At 41.0% G+C, this 15,322-nt stretch overlaps 1 protein-coding gene across 3 annotated transcripts in view; it reads left to right on the forward strand.

The window, feature by feature from the left end:
- Nucleotides 1-15,322, forward strand: part of OPHN1 (oligophrenin 1) — a 2,670,560-nt gene that overhangs the window by 2,516,813 nt on the left and 138,425 nt on the right. For all 3 annotated transcript variants that reach the window (XM_044057106.1, XM_044057104.1, XM_044057105.1), the window contains one exon: nucleotides 12,815-12,980. In XM_044057106.1, coding sequence (XP_043913041.1) covers nucleotides 12,815-12,980 — 166 coding nt within the window. The remainder of the gene's footprint in view (nucleotides 1-12,814; nucleotides 12,981-15,322) is intronic.

Consider the following 15,322-nt stretch of genomic DNA (forward strand, 5'->3'; position numbering starts at 1 on the left):
CTAATACAGAAATATTTTACAATTTAGCATACAATTTACTTAAGTAAGTTTATTATACAAATATTACTAAGAATAAAAGCATTTTTTTTATACATACAGTCACATCTCCAGTCCCTTCATTGTTCTTCTAAACAATGAAAAAATGGGAATTATGCTTTACAGTCTTCATGCCAGTTTAACACAGTCAGCAGTCTTCAAGTCTTTTTCAGCCACTTCCTGCAGAAGCTCAGTTCTCATGTTTCACCTTTATGTAATGGGAATGGCACTTTACATTTCTACTCTGTATTCACTAATTTTACATTATTGCCATTCTTCTTCTTCTTCTTTCACTGTCTCGATCTCCTAACACTTAGCCTCTCATTCAAGTCAAGGTACTCCTGATTTTTCTAATCAGCTGCTGAACTTTCATCCATTGCACCATCATCTTCCTTTTTAACAATAGAAAATGTCTCACTGGAAATTCTCTCTGTGAGCTTTGTTATTGTCAGAAAAATGAGTAGCTGACTCCCCTTCAGGTTGCTGGTTCACTCCTTATTGGCTAAACTTTATTTCCTCCTTAGCCTGTTCTGCATCCAAAAAAGATCGTTGATCCTATAGAACAAAATGCTATAAAGATAGCTGGATATAGCAGTAATAACCTGCCTCCTGATTACAGGGATAAACTCTCTTCCCTCCTGCCTAGTGTACAGTGAATAGTCATTTTCTGCAATCACTTTGTTGTCCCCAATTTTAATAATTTTTTTTTCTCCAAATGTTTTCTCAGGAGCAGCTCTTTCTGCTACTATGACTGCCATCTTTATTAATATAAGTCTTGGCTACTTTCTTGTTGAGTCTTTCGGCTTTTCCCGGTTAGGGGTCGCCACAGCGGAACTCCGGTCCGCTAATGATTGGCAGTAGATTTTTATGTGCCGAGTTGCCGGCCTTGAAGCACAACCTTCAACGAAGGTATGCCCATTCACGCATGTCTCCACACTGAAGACGCTCTAGCTGAGAATCGAACAGGACAAAGTCTTGGCTACTTTCTAATGGCTGGATTTGAAGTATACCCACAATGTGCTCTTTAAATTAAGAAATCCTGATGTTCTTTGTGTTTCACTGTTGCAGTCATCACATTTGGGTTATCCCTGCCAGGGTAGCCCTTGGCCGGCCCGAATACCAGAGACTTAGTATTTCTGCATTGGTTGCTATCGCTCCAGGACTAACGTCAGGTTGTCAGTAGTATAAAGTAAGGCAGCCGACGCCATTACATCAGTCTTTCTTGCTGTGGAGCCAGAAGCAGTTCACACGAGTGCTGGTCGATCGCTACCTGAGTTTTCGTCTACCATATTGAAGTTGAAGTCTTCTAAAGCTAAAGCCCCCATTGGGGATCCTTTTTTCTTGCACTAACCGATGTCAGAAAAAGTTAATAATTGTGTCGCCTGTGGAAAGCAAATACCACACTGAGATTTCCATTCTTACTGCATCACTTGTTTAGGCCCAGACCACGACGTCCCCTGCTGTCGCTTCTGTGCTTTGTTCAACGCCAGAACCATCCTTCGCCGGGCCCTTATTGTTGCCAGATATTTTTGCTTACAGTCCTCGAACTCCAATATGGCTTCAGTAAGCCATTTGACAGCAGATCTTCTGAAAAAAGTTAAGATAAAGGCAGAGACAGACCACACAGTTCCAAACCTACCGACGACGGTTCCATTAAGCTAGTCATCAGTTCTCCGGTCATCAGTGAGGCGCTTTTACAACCCCTGATGCCCACTTCTGTGGATGCGCACGCCGCTACCGAGACCCTTTTGGAGTCCAGTATGCCACAAAACTCTTCTTCGACTACGAATCCTGTGGTCGTCTCTACCTTGGATGGGTCTGAAGCCGCTGAGCAGGAACCGGCTTCCAAGGAAGTCCTTCGCACTACCGATTCTCAACACAAACTGACATCTTCTTTCGCGACTACCGTTCTTTCAAAAACGACCCGAATTTCTAAGGCCTAGGGTGCTACACCCAAGAAACTGATGACCCACTCTCAGGCACCTGCTTCCATGCCTCTGTCTCAAATGCTTAAAATGGTGGAAGACCTTATCATGCTAATCTGGGGAAACAAAGTTTTGACACCCTAGAAGCTTCTTGCAGGGCAGCAGTCACTGGATCTGTCATTAGAAGGCATGCATGGCTTAAGGAACAGCCCCTGCTAGACCATGTCAAATCTAAATTGTTTGATGCCCCCTTGAACAAAGATAACTTATTTGGCACTAAGGCTGAAGAGGTCCTAAAAAAGATGGAAGAAAAAGCAAAATCTATGCAAACAATTAAGGACTTCTTGTAGGTCCAGCCACCTAAGTTCAGCAGGCATTGCCCCACGAAACACTGGTCCTTTCCTGCTTCCAGTAAACCAGTCCAGCCTAGGCCCTGGGTAACCAGACCCCTCAGACAGCAGTGACAGGGAATGCAGAGATCTAAGCAGTGGACAACCTCCACTTCAAAATCAGGGAGGTCTAAGTCACCCCCTTATGGTAAGAACTCACAATGACTCACCTCCACCACCCCCTCCCTCTGCCCACCTTCACTTACCCCTAGGAGGAAAACTCTCCTTTCACACAAGCAACTGGGCCACCATTACCAACGACCACTGGGTTCTGAACATAGCATCTCAGGGGTACAAATTTTCCTTCCACACCCTTCCAACCCCAAAAGGGTTCCCAGATCTACCACCAAACCAGTGGGCAGAGGCTCTAAAGCAAATATTTTCCTGCTCTCTATGAGGACAGTAGAGCACGTTCCTGCAGAACAGATAGGCCAAGGTTTCTACTCCAGACTTTTCCTAGTGCCCAGAAAATAGGGAACCTGGTGCCCTATCCTTGATCTTTCCATTCTAAACACCTTCCTGGTGATCACAAAATTCAAAATGCTCACCCTCCAGCAGCTGCTACCCATGTTCTCCAAGGACGCTTGGCTAGCCACCCTAGATCTAAAACAGGCCTACCTCCACATTCCTGTCAGGGAGTCTTGCAGGAGATACCTCCGTTTCAGGGCAGGATATCAGCATTTTCAGTTCTCTGTGCTTCCCTTTGGCTTATCCACTGCTCCCAGAGTTTTCACAGAATATCTGGCTCTGGCCATTGCCTTTTGCAGACAAAGACATATTCAGATTTACCCTTACTGAGACGACTGCCTAATTCAGGCGGACAGCCAGGAAAAGCTGCTCAAGCACCTGGCCTTTGTCAAGACCTTTCTAACCTCCCTAGGGTACACAATCAATGAAAAGAAATCCAAGCAGGTGCCCACCCAAAGGATTAGCTTCCTGGGAGCAAGTCTGCACACAGCATCCCAGATGGCATACCTTACACCAGAGAAACAAATTTTCCTGACAGCCTACTTCTCTCAACTAGCCACCAAGCCCCAGCTGTCTGCAAGGAAAATCCTGCAAGCTCTGGGGTTCATGGCATCTTACATACTGCTCACTCCATATGCCATATTGCATATGAGGAAACTTCAGTGGTACCTAAAAAGCCTTTGATGTCAACACTCTGAAGACCTGGAAACTCTTCTACCTATAATTCCCTGCATCAGAAAATATTTTCTTTGGTGGGCAACAGCATGCTCCCACAACAAGGGCCTTTCTCACCACCCTCCGCAGCCCAAACCCCCACCACAGACGCATCAGACTATGCTTGGGGTGCATACCTGGATGGCAGGTGCATATAGGGCCAATGGAGCCCACAGCAAATCCCTCTGCACATCAGTCAAAAAGAGATGATGGCTGTGCAGCACGCATTGATAGTGGCAGCTCCACAGAAAAACCTTCACCCTGAAAACTCAGAAATGGGGCACCTCAGAGGTCGACCTTTTTGCCTCTCCCACCAGCCATCAGCTCAGCAAAGTCTGCACCAGGGAGCGTCACTGCATGGCTTGGAAAGTGGATGCCCTGTCCTTCCCCTGGGTCAGTCTGTCGGTCTATGCCTTTCCTCCACTACCTCTCATCCCCAGGGTACTGCTCAAAATAAAAGAGGAAAAACCAAGGATCATTCTGATATCTGTAGACTGGCCCTGGCAGCACTGATACCCTTTGCTGTGCAGTCTGTCTCCACTGTCCCCATGACACCTTCCTCAGATTCCAAACCTCCTGACCCAGAGGGAAGGGGAATTCATGCATCCCCAATTGCAGGCACTCTATTTGGCAGCTTGGCTTATTCCCTAACTTCGAACCAATCTGCCAACCTCAGTAAACAGGTCCTAGATGTTATCCATGAGGCCAGACGCCCTAGCACCAGAAAGTGTTATGCTGATAAATGGAGAAGGTTCTGCACCTGGATCCAGGCTAAGGGAGCCAATACAGCACAGCCCTCCCTCCCTCTCATCCTGGATTATCTAGCTGACCTTTTACACAGTGGCCTCTCTTTCTCCTCTGTAAAAAGTCATGCCTCTGCTATTTCTGCTCATTTTACAACTGAACAGCCCCTTTTCTCACACCCTTTGATCAGACAGTTCCTAAGAGAGGCTAGCAACTTGAGGCCACCCAGAAGGGCACCAGCTCCAGCTTGGGACCTTAACTTTGTATTCGAAAAGCTCACCCTGCCCCCCTTCGAACCAACTTCTTCTGCAGAGCTAAAATGTCTCTCCTGGAAAACAGCATTCCTTCTGGCCATCACTACAGCCAGAAGAGTCTCTGAGCTGCAAACTCTCATGGCTGTGGAACCCTTCATCATCTTCCATGCTGACAGGGTATCCCTTAGAACTAACTCATCCTTCATGCCCAAGGTGATATCCAGTGTGGCTCTCAACCGATCCATTCATTTGCCCACCTTTTTCCACAATCCCCAAAACAAGGAGGAAAGGATTCTTCACTCTCTAGATGTGCACAGACAGGTCAGATTCTATCTGGACAGGACTAAATCCTACATGAAGCCGGATCAACTGCTGGTTAGCTTGGCTACAGGGGCAGAAGGCAAAGCCATCTCCAAACAAACCAACTCCAAATGGATAGCACACTGCATTAATTTCTGCTACAAACAACATGGAAAGCCTCCCCCCAAGGGGGTCAGGACGCACTCCGACAGAGCAGCCTCCACCTCTGCAGCTTTCCTCAGAGGAGTCCCCACCAGGGACATCCTGGAGGCTGCCACGTGGACATCTGTTCACACTTTTACCAAGCATTACCACCTGCCTCTCTTCTCCAAATCCAGGGCAGGGTTTGCCTCTGCAGTCTTGCAGGGCATCCTGGCCAGCCACTAATTTCCTTTACTACCTCCACCCTTTTCCTCAGCTTTGGGAATCAACCCAAATGTGATGACTGCAATAATGAAACAGGAAGAACATAGTACAGTTGTGTACACTTATCATAAATGTAGGTGTTCGAGTGTATTCACTGTTGCAGTCCTGGTTTCCCCTCCCTCCATCCCCCTTTCTTCTCTTTCTTTACAAGGGACATATTGTTATTTATTTTCCACTGGTGGGGTTCTTCCACCAGAACATGGCTCCTACTTGGGGGCTCCTGACAGGTTAGGGCAAGAAAAACTGATGTAATGGTGTTGGCTGCCTTACTTCATACTACTGATGACCTGACGTCAGTCCTGGAGTGACAGCAACCAAAGCAGAAATACTAAGTCTCCGGTATTCGGGCCGGCCAAGGGCTACCCTAGCAAGGATAACCCAAATGTGATGGCTGCAACAGTGAATACATTCAAACATCTACATTTATGGTAAAGTGTACACAACTGTACTTTCTGGAATATCATTCCACTTGCTTCATAAAATTAATGCACTCTTTCCCTTCCGGTTTCTTTGGTATAGCAGAAAATCTCTGGTTTCCTGTGAATGCACTGTCTTCTAATTCTACTCTTTTCTGTAGCATTTCTTCTTGAGAAGCCTCATATTTGGCAAGTCCTTCTTTCATATCTTCCTCTTATTTCTGCAGTTTTATCAGCTGAACTGAATGGCTACTTAAAGCTTTTTATTCTTCTTTCCATTCTTTTGCATTTGACTGTATGTATTCTTACAGTTTTTGACTTATTCTAAGCACCTCTTAATGCATTAGATGTGTGTTTTTCCTCTAAATTACTGGAATTTTTCTTTTCCAAAGCTGAAACCTGAACTACTTTTTGCTGGACAGCTGCAAGGCTATTTCCATCCAGAGGTTTTTCTTCTCCTTTAATGGTTGATTTTCTCTTACTTTCTCTAGATCAGGGACGTCGGGAGGCATACGCACTGTACTGATTTCAGTACAACTTCTTAGAAGAGGAGGTAGCATTTTTAATGAAAAACATACCTATTTTTAAAGGGTGTTGGCTCCTTTAAGGAGGATACCAGCCAGTCGGATGTGAGCTCACGTCATGTCCGGCTGCGAGCGGGAAATGTGCAGTAGTAAGCAAGTGGAAGACAATCGCAAATGGATTACCGCGAGCGGGAAATGTGAAGATGTAGTTGGAAGGCAATCGAGTATCACGAACAGATTATCAGGTAAGAGGGGAGGCGGTGTGTGTGTGTGTCTGTGTCTGTGTGTGTCTGTGTGTGTGTGTCTGTGTGAAAATGCCCCCACAGAATACACCTGCTGGCTATAGGTGTTCAGGCTCAAACCATGTACCTTTGCTTCAGGGTAAGAAGAGCCTAAAGTCCTTAACCACCACCATTTCTGAACTTTGTTCAGATTTGTTTTTCTAATGGTTGTTAGCTATGGCGAGAAGTGAGAACTGAAGTTGTATTTCCCCCATTATTATTTTTGTTGTTTATCCAGGTTTTTTCTGCTAAGGTGTGAAGTGAGAACTCAATTTGTATTCCCTCATTATTGGCTTTGTTTGTCCAGGGTTTTTTTGTGCTCAGAGGTTGAGAGCTATCTAAATGATAGCCATTAAGTTTGTCTTCCTATTTTTCAATCTGCTGATTTAGCATAGTGGTATGTTGCACTGACTGTAATGCATCTGGTTCTGGGTTCAAGACATGTATGGTTATAACACAACATTTTATTCTAGCAACTTTCCAAAATTATACAAGCAATGTTTAAAATGTGTCCCTGGTTTTTGGGCTTTTGCCCCCCCCCCAATAAATGTTGGCTTTTTCCAGATTTCTTGTGCTGCAAAGTTCAGAGATACAGCTGAATGTTGACATTTTACAAGGAGCTGAGAGCTGCAGGGGAACTAAAGTTTAGTGCTGCTTATGCTGAGTCTGCTTGTACTGTTAATAGCACAACAGGTAGTGTACTTGCTTTTGATGCAAAAGGCTGTGGGTTCTTCTCTCACAGTAGGTAGATGCATTGCTGATACTGTACTGTTTTGTAAAGGGGGTGGATGCTGTAGTCCATTTTGGCAAAGATATCTAGTAGTAACTATGAACCTGTTATCAGTTTGCCATCCATTCCCTATTGCAATATTACTAGCATATCATTGTTTTTAATGCAACATAGGCAGTTTATTCCTCAAGGGCAACAGGCAGTTTATTTGTAGATGAAATCATGAAATATAAAGTTGTTTGCTAGCAGCAGCCCCTTCATTAGTTACAGATTTCTTTAATGTGGAATTATGTAGATGGCTTTTACTAGTTCAGAGAGAGTGCATATTTACTGATACTGGTGGACTGTAGAAGTTTGAGTAGACTTTTATGATGGAAATGTTATGAATTGGGCTGTTTTGTCATTATTGGTGCATGCATTTTGTTTCATTGTTTACTGGAGAAATGTTCAAAACAATAAATTTAAAATGCTCTAACAACTATACTATATTGTACAAGGAATATAATTTAATACAGTCAGGAAGGTGTATCAAAGAGCACGTGTATGTTTCATGTGCAAGGGGCCTATGATTTGAAAACAGCCCAAAGTTAATCTTTATCTGCCACTGACAAAATGTATTTTCTTTGAATGTGGGTTTCAATGCTGTTTCAATGAATGTGAGTTTCAAGGGCGGAGAAGTTTTAATGCTAAGTCTAGTTTCATTGTGAGACTGCATTGCTTTGTTTAGCAGATATTTATTGGTGTTCGTGCTGTAAAATGCAAAATAAAACTTTTCTGGCAAATCAGTTAAGAATGAAGTCACTAAATAATGACCAACGTTAAGTTTCAGACATCATAATCTTCAGAAAAATGCATGCTAAAGCAAGACCTGATATTCTATCAACTGTCTTAAGTTTATACAAGATCAATTTTTAGTACTGTTTGTATGTTCCCCCAATATATTTGGCCTTCTCCAGATTTCCTGCATTAAGAGGTTGAGAGGTATGTGCAAATAAATCGCTTTATAGAATTAGGAATATCCAAACCTCTCAACTGTCCCCAATTAATGTTGCTCTCCCCCTAATAATCTCTCCGTAAAATAGCAATTTTGGAAGAAAATGTGGAGGGTTTACTTTTATAAATAACTGTAATGATCAGAGTTGTACATTACTTTTATTTCAGAAATGCATGTAGATTCTCTAATTTTGTCAGCTGCTCAAGTTAACTGTGCTCATATTAAAATGGTGTCCCTTCTTTGACAGGTTCCCAGCTGTATTGTCTGGCAATTTTATATTTTTGCATCACATTTTTGGTCCGTTTTTCATAAAATTGCGGTTTTCTGGCAAATTAGTGGCAAATCGTTAAAGACTGAAGTTAGAAAATAATGGCAGACATTTGAGTTTCAGATTTCATACCTTTCAGAAAATTCATACTAATGCAAGACCTACTATTATTCTATTATATTTCCAAGTTTATAAGAGCAAAATTTAAAAAAATGTCCTTATTTTTTGGCCTTTGCCTCAGTTTTATTTATGAGTTTGTTGCTCTAAGAGGTTGAGAGGTGTGTGTGTGTGCGTGTGTGTGTGCGTGTGTGTGTGCGTGTGTGTGTGTGTGTGTGTGAGGTAGGTAGGTAGGTAGGTAGCATACCTCTCAACTGTCCACATTTTGCAGCATGTCCAGATTTTTGCCCCATATTTTTTGTCTGTTCTTCATAAATTTTGTGATTTTCTAGAAAATCATTGAAGGCTCAAGTTGCTAAATAATGACAGACATTTGAGTTTCAGACTTCATGTCCTTTAGAAAAATTCATACTAGCACAAATCCTGTTATTCTTGCAACTTTCTCATACTAGCACAAATCCTGTTATTCTAGCAACTTTCTAAGTTCACGACAGCATTTTTAATATCTGTCCCTGTTTATTTTAGGCTTTGTCCATATTTCTTGCACTAAGAGGTAGGTAGGGGTGTGTTTGTGAATGAAACACCCTAGTTAGGGGTAGCAGGTGGTTAGTAATTTACTCAAGCTCAAAACCTGTACCTTAGTTACAGAAAACAAAAGCATGAATCCTCTACCCCAACTACCATGCTGCATTTTTCAAAGAACTGACTTTCAGGTTCATTTTCAATTCAAGGAACTGAGTTTGAGTGAATCTATGTTATATTACTGAAGAGGCATTACAGCAAATGCCTCTAAATCAACACTAAAACATCGAAACGTGAATTATGAGAATGGCCATAGCTTGGCTGGGGAGGGGGGTAGCAGTTTGAGAGCTGTGAGTACAAATTTGAAAATCCTAGCTACACCCCTGCTGTAGATCCCTTCTTTGCTGATATCCAGGCAGTGTAGTGACTAACTAGCATCTGGATTTTTCCCATGTTAACTTTTGCATTTTTTTATTGCACTTTCATTTTTTGCACACCAGTAGATCTTTAATCAACTGCTGCTCAGTCTGCAGCCATCTTGGAACCAAAATTTGTATACTTCTTGATGTTTTTATGAAATGCCTGTTTATCTAACAGCGATTAAAAAAGTAAATAAAAAGTAGCAGGTGTGTGTGCGTGTGTGCGTGTGTATGTGCGCGCGTGAGTGTGTGTGTGCGTGTGTGCATGTGTGTGTGTGTGCGTGTGTGCATGTGTGCGTGTGTGCATGTGTGTGTGTGTGTGTGTGTGTGTGTGTGTGTGTGTGTGCGTGAGACAGAGAGAAATATAATTACCTAATAATGCCCACCCTGTTAGGCCTTATTGCTTGTATACTATTTAGAGAGTGGTATCTCTTGCTTGTTCTTCTTAGTGGGATGCTTGCAGTTTTGTAAATATGCTCTTTTCATGTTTCATCTGGTCAGCCATTTATTTTATAATAGCCCAGTTCCTAAATAAGTGAATGTGTATGCTCGTGTATAGACACACACACATATATATGTGTGTGTATATATATATATATATATATATATATATGTGTGTGTGTGTGTGTGTGTATATATATGTCTATATATATATATATATATATATATATATATATATAGATTCCTAAATACATAAATGTGTATAGTTTGTTTGCTGTCTCTTGGTTAATGCTATTTTATTGAGGTATGTTGCATACCCTGCAGTTGCAATTTTGCTGCTGACTGGTGTATAAGAGTTTGTTGGTAATGAAGATGCACCTGTCCCAAAAAAGCTGATTTGGGCAATACTGCAGTGGTTGAAAGTCCCAGAAACATTAGTAAATTTAATGCAGGCTATGTACATTGGACCCAATGACACAAGTCATGACAGTATTCAGACTCACAGAGCAGCTCCCAGTGGGTGTGGGTGTGCATCAGGTTTCAGCTTTGAGATGGTGGTGGGCTACATTAGCAAACAGGACAGAAGGGACAAATCAATGAAGCTGCTGTATGCAGATGATGTGGTATTACAAGCAGATTCTGAGCAAGAACTTCAGCAAATGATAAGGAAACAGAATGCAAAACAGGTACAGGGGATGAAACTGAGTACAGATAAGATAGTTGTAAGTGGTGGTAAAGAGAGAGAAAATTATAAGATGAAATTGAGATAGAAGAGAAAATAGTGGAACAGGTTAACAGCTTCAAGTATCTGGGAGGGATGGTTGATGAGAAGGGAAGTCTGAATGAGGAGGTTAAAGCTAAAATCAGAGGTGCTGCAGCCAACTGAATGTGAAATAATCAGTAAAGTAAGGTGTAATAAGCAGTCGTGTGAGCAGTACTACTATATGGTACAGAAAACTGTGAGCGAATGCAGAGCTGTTGAGGAAGCTAGAGGTGGTAGAGATGAAGTGCCTGAGATTGGTGGTAGGATACACACTGTAAAACAGATAAAGAAATGAGGACATCGGAGCAGAAGTCTTTGTAGATCCAATTACAGAGAAGATAAAAGAGAACAGATTATGGTGGTTTGGGCACATGAATGGGAAAGCAGAAGACAATCTGGTAAAGAAGATTTGAGACAGACAGGAGGGAAGACAAGAGGAAACAAGAGCATCTAGCCAAGAGGTTGTTGGATTGCGTGAGAGAAAACCTGCAACAGTCAGGCATAACTGTCAAAGAAGATAGAAAAGTGACACTGAATCAAGAGAAATGGCAACAGGTGACATGACATCCCAACTCCATGCAGAAAATGGGAAGAAAGGGGGATTGATAATGATGATGGTATTATTCTAATAGTATGCAAAACATTCCTTTTTTTTTTAGTCTGAGTGATTACTATGCTTCTTTATGTTTACAGGCATTTTTTTTAAGTTTCTATGATTTTTATGGTAGGTGTTGTTTTTCTGAGCTTGCTGCTTGTCACACGCTGGTGGCATGCTGTTTTTCCCAGAGATGTCCCAGTTTTATCACTAGATAGTAACTAGATGCTAATTCATGGAGCATAGTATGCAGGTTTACTATTACATCATTCAGGCTTGGAAGCTCAACTACCAGAATCACAGAAACGCACCTCCAAAACACGGACTACTGAATATATACCATGTCGAGCACAACCTCGAATCCCCAAAACACCCTGTCATTCCGGACTGCAGAACAAGTGCTAACATGGATCTGAAAGGAGGGCAGAGTTGGGCTTCATAACTGCTCGTCTTTGGTATTCCAACCGTTGGTGTCCACAGTTTTGACATGTTCAGGCCACGCTTCCAAGCCTGAACCAAGTAATAGTAAACCTAGTATGCAGCATTCTTTTTGGTTTTTCACCTGTTATTCCATGCTTCCTCTACAGCCTCTTGGAATACATAAGTTTTTAACACTAGATGTCTGCAGCAATTCCTTGTATTTCATGTTCTTGTATACTTAAAAATGGGGATAATGAGTGTATTAGCAATACAAAAAAATGCAGCATTTTATTTAAAGTATACAAAGAGCAAACACTGATAGACAGTGTAAACCTGTCCATCTCTTCTTACAAAAAGGTGCGAGATCAGACCAACAGCTAAGGAGACACATAAGAGCAGCAGTTTCTTGCTCACATATGTCTTTTGTTTAAAACATTCAAACAGTGAAAGCATCAAGTTGTCATGCTTGAGCAACTGTGTCACAAGCTTTAGTGATCCTGCAGCTGATTGAAACTGCCTTCAGTTACTCTTGTTTTACTGTGGGTTCTGCACTGAGTTTTATTTCAGGCATAATTTAATTCGGAAGTAACAGAAGTAATAATTAGACTGTATATTCTTTTACAAGGGACAGATAACTCTTCTTTACTAATAGCATTTCTAATTCTGCTTTCTTTTTTGAAGTTTCTTTACTCTCTAAAGAATGACTTGTCTTGGTAGCTGAACATTATGGGCATTTATTTTTTTTCTTTTTACTTCCCTACACCACAGATTTTTTGGCATTGCATATTCTTAAGTAATGTTAATATTTTTTTTTCTTTTTATCAGTTTTAATGAAACAGTTGTGTAATATTGTTACAGTTATACTCAAGTACATTTCTGGTTTAACACAGTAGTATATTAAGGACATGTTTTTCTCTTTATTGTTAGTTTGCATTCTGGTATTTCGTGGTAAATTTTAATAAAAACTGATAAAATGCATTTGTAACTAGAGGATCTTTATCACAACTAAAGTGTGGAAACTGAATCTTAACAGTATAAAAGCAGTGATCACATTTAATTTCTATTTAGGCGATCCGGAGAGCACACCAAAAGCACGCACCCCTGGGGAAAAGCATCCTATTACTCGCCCACCAATGAGACCTCCAGATCCACCATCCCGATCTCCAAATCAACAAAAACAGGAACAGAAAGCTGAGCCAGTGTCCGGTGGAACAGAGGATATCCCATCTTCAGTGTAAGTTAGTTAGTTTATGAAAAGTAATGTATCAGTACATGCATTGATTTAGAAGTATTTTGTTTGTACAGTTGGAGTATAGTCATTATTTATAATGTAGCAGAAAAAACAAAGTGAGACACACCACGACAATCGCAGCTGACCTTTTATTCCAAATAAAATTAGTAAGCGCTTTCACGTCACTGGAGACACTTCTTCAGACTTTCAAACAACAGTAGTTAGAAGCCATTTAAATACTAAATCTAAAAACTACAGCCCAAGTGGACTTCACTTCCAATTAAAAGCATTTTTCACTTATTTATTTATTTATTTTATTTTACATTTGTTGACCGGGCTAGTCTAACTGGATACATGTCCATTTTCAGTAGAGGCCCGAGGAGAAAAGCTCCACTGTAACAGTCTAAGGTAACACACTAAGAAAAAAATATATACAATAGGATAACTAAACTACTAAGCAGGAGTTAGCAACTATTTAGCATACAAAACAACAGAACAGCAATTAGTGAATCAAAAACACACAGCAACAACAGCAGTATTTAAATACAGAATTGAATTTTTTTTTATAGCATCTGGACTTGGACTTGACCTATCATGAAGAAAAAAGAACTAAAATACTACCTGTGCAAGGCATTAGGTAGTGCAAAGTAAGTAGAGGTGATAGGAGGTAAAACATAAGCAAAGTAAGTAGCGGTAATAGGAGGTAAAATCATAAGAAAGAGGAAGTCACAAGCTGAAGAGAATCAAGGGGAAAAATTGTAGTGATGGGAGCAGTGATATAAGCTAGATGGAGACAAGACAGTGTGAGAGAAGGAGAAGTGATACTTGTCCAGATGATGGGTGTGTACAGTGCAGATAGAGGTAATGGGAAAAGAGGTAAGAAGATGTGGAAGTAGGAAACAAGAGTCAGTCAGGAGAAGAGCAAGGGCAGAGCCAGTGTGATTTGAGGTGGGTCTTTAAATGTTTCTTGAAAAGGGGTGTTGAGGTCAAGGTAGTAAGTTCACTAGTGAGCTTGTTCCAGTGTGTACCCACAGCATTTGAGAAAAGGGAGTCACCTGCTTTGTTCTGAGATTTACATGTGGCTACTAGAAGTTTATTAGCTGATCGTAGGGTAGTGAGATTCTTATAGGGGGAAATAAGAGTATTAAGAATAGGTGCATTAGAAGGAAAATGGAGTATCCTGTGGGTAATAGTCAGTTGTTGAAGTAGAATGAGATTTTGTAGTTCAAGCCAACCTAGCTGTCTGAGATTTAAGCAATGATGAGTCCGATATGGGGCACCTGTAGCAAACCTGATAATGTTGTGGTAGGATGAGGCTAGTTTTGACAGGTTTGGTTTTGATAGGTTAATAAAGGTTGGAGAGGCATACAGTAGTGTTGAGATGAGATGTGTTTGAGCTAAAGATATCCTAGTCTCTGGTGTGAGAAATTGTTTAAGTCTATAGAGAGCACCTATTTTTTTGTTAACTGTTTTTATAGTTAGATTGATGTGAGCATCAAAGTTTAGTTGATTATCTATTGTGACACCAAGCAGTTTTGTGGTGCTGTCAGGTGATATAAGCATGCCATTGTTAGAGACAATAGTAAAGGAAATTGGGATGGACTTATAAGTTGGAGTAAACAATAGTAACTTAGTCTTTTTAGGATTAAGGAGGAGACAGATGTGTTTGAACCAATTTTCTGCTGCAGTAAAAACATTTTGGGTACATGAATGTAGTTCAGCAGGAGACGTTGCAGTGCAGATGAGTGTAGAGTCATCTGCATACTGAATGCAAGTGGAAGATGGGAGGCAGGTACTCAGGTTATTAATAAAGATGGAGAAGAGGAGGGGACCTAGAATAGAGCCTTGTGGGACTCCAATGGAGACTGGGAGCTGGGAGGATAAATGACTGTCCCAGAGAACTGCTTGTTGTCTATTTGTCTATTTGACGCTATAACATAAAAAAAATGGACTTTATTGAAGTCATATCAAAAGCACTAAAATATAGAAGTTATTTATAAAATGCACTTACATAAGATATATAAAAAAATATATAAAAAAATATATCTCAACAATACAAAAAACGTATATGCAAACTTATAATAATCATCATAGACATTCTAGATGAAATATAAGACTAATCTTATATGGTGCCAATAATACTCTAATGTACCAAAGCACGATCTGCCAGAAAGGGTTTCAATGAAACCCTCTCATTCAAACCGTGACCTTGATCGGCTTGCAGTCTGATAATCCATCTACCCTCTTGTCTTTCTGTGTAACTCTTAATGTTACCTAGCCGCTCTGTCTTGTAGACAGTTTCTAGCACCATAAATGTAAACCTATGAGTCATATCATTAGAACTG

This window comes from Protopterus annectens, chromosome 15.part0, assembly GCF_019279795.1.
Source record: "Protopterus annectens isolate FY-2018-M chromosome 15.part0, PAN1.0, whole genome shotgun sequence".
NCBI lineage: Eukaryota > Metazoa > Chordata > Ceratodontiformes > Protopteridae > Protopterus > Protopterus annectens.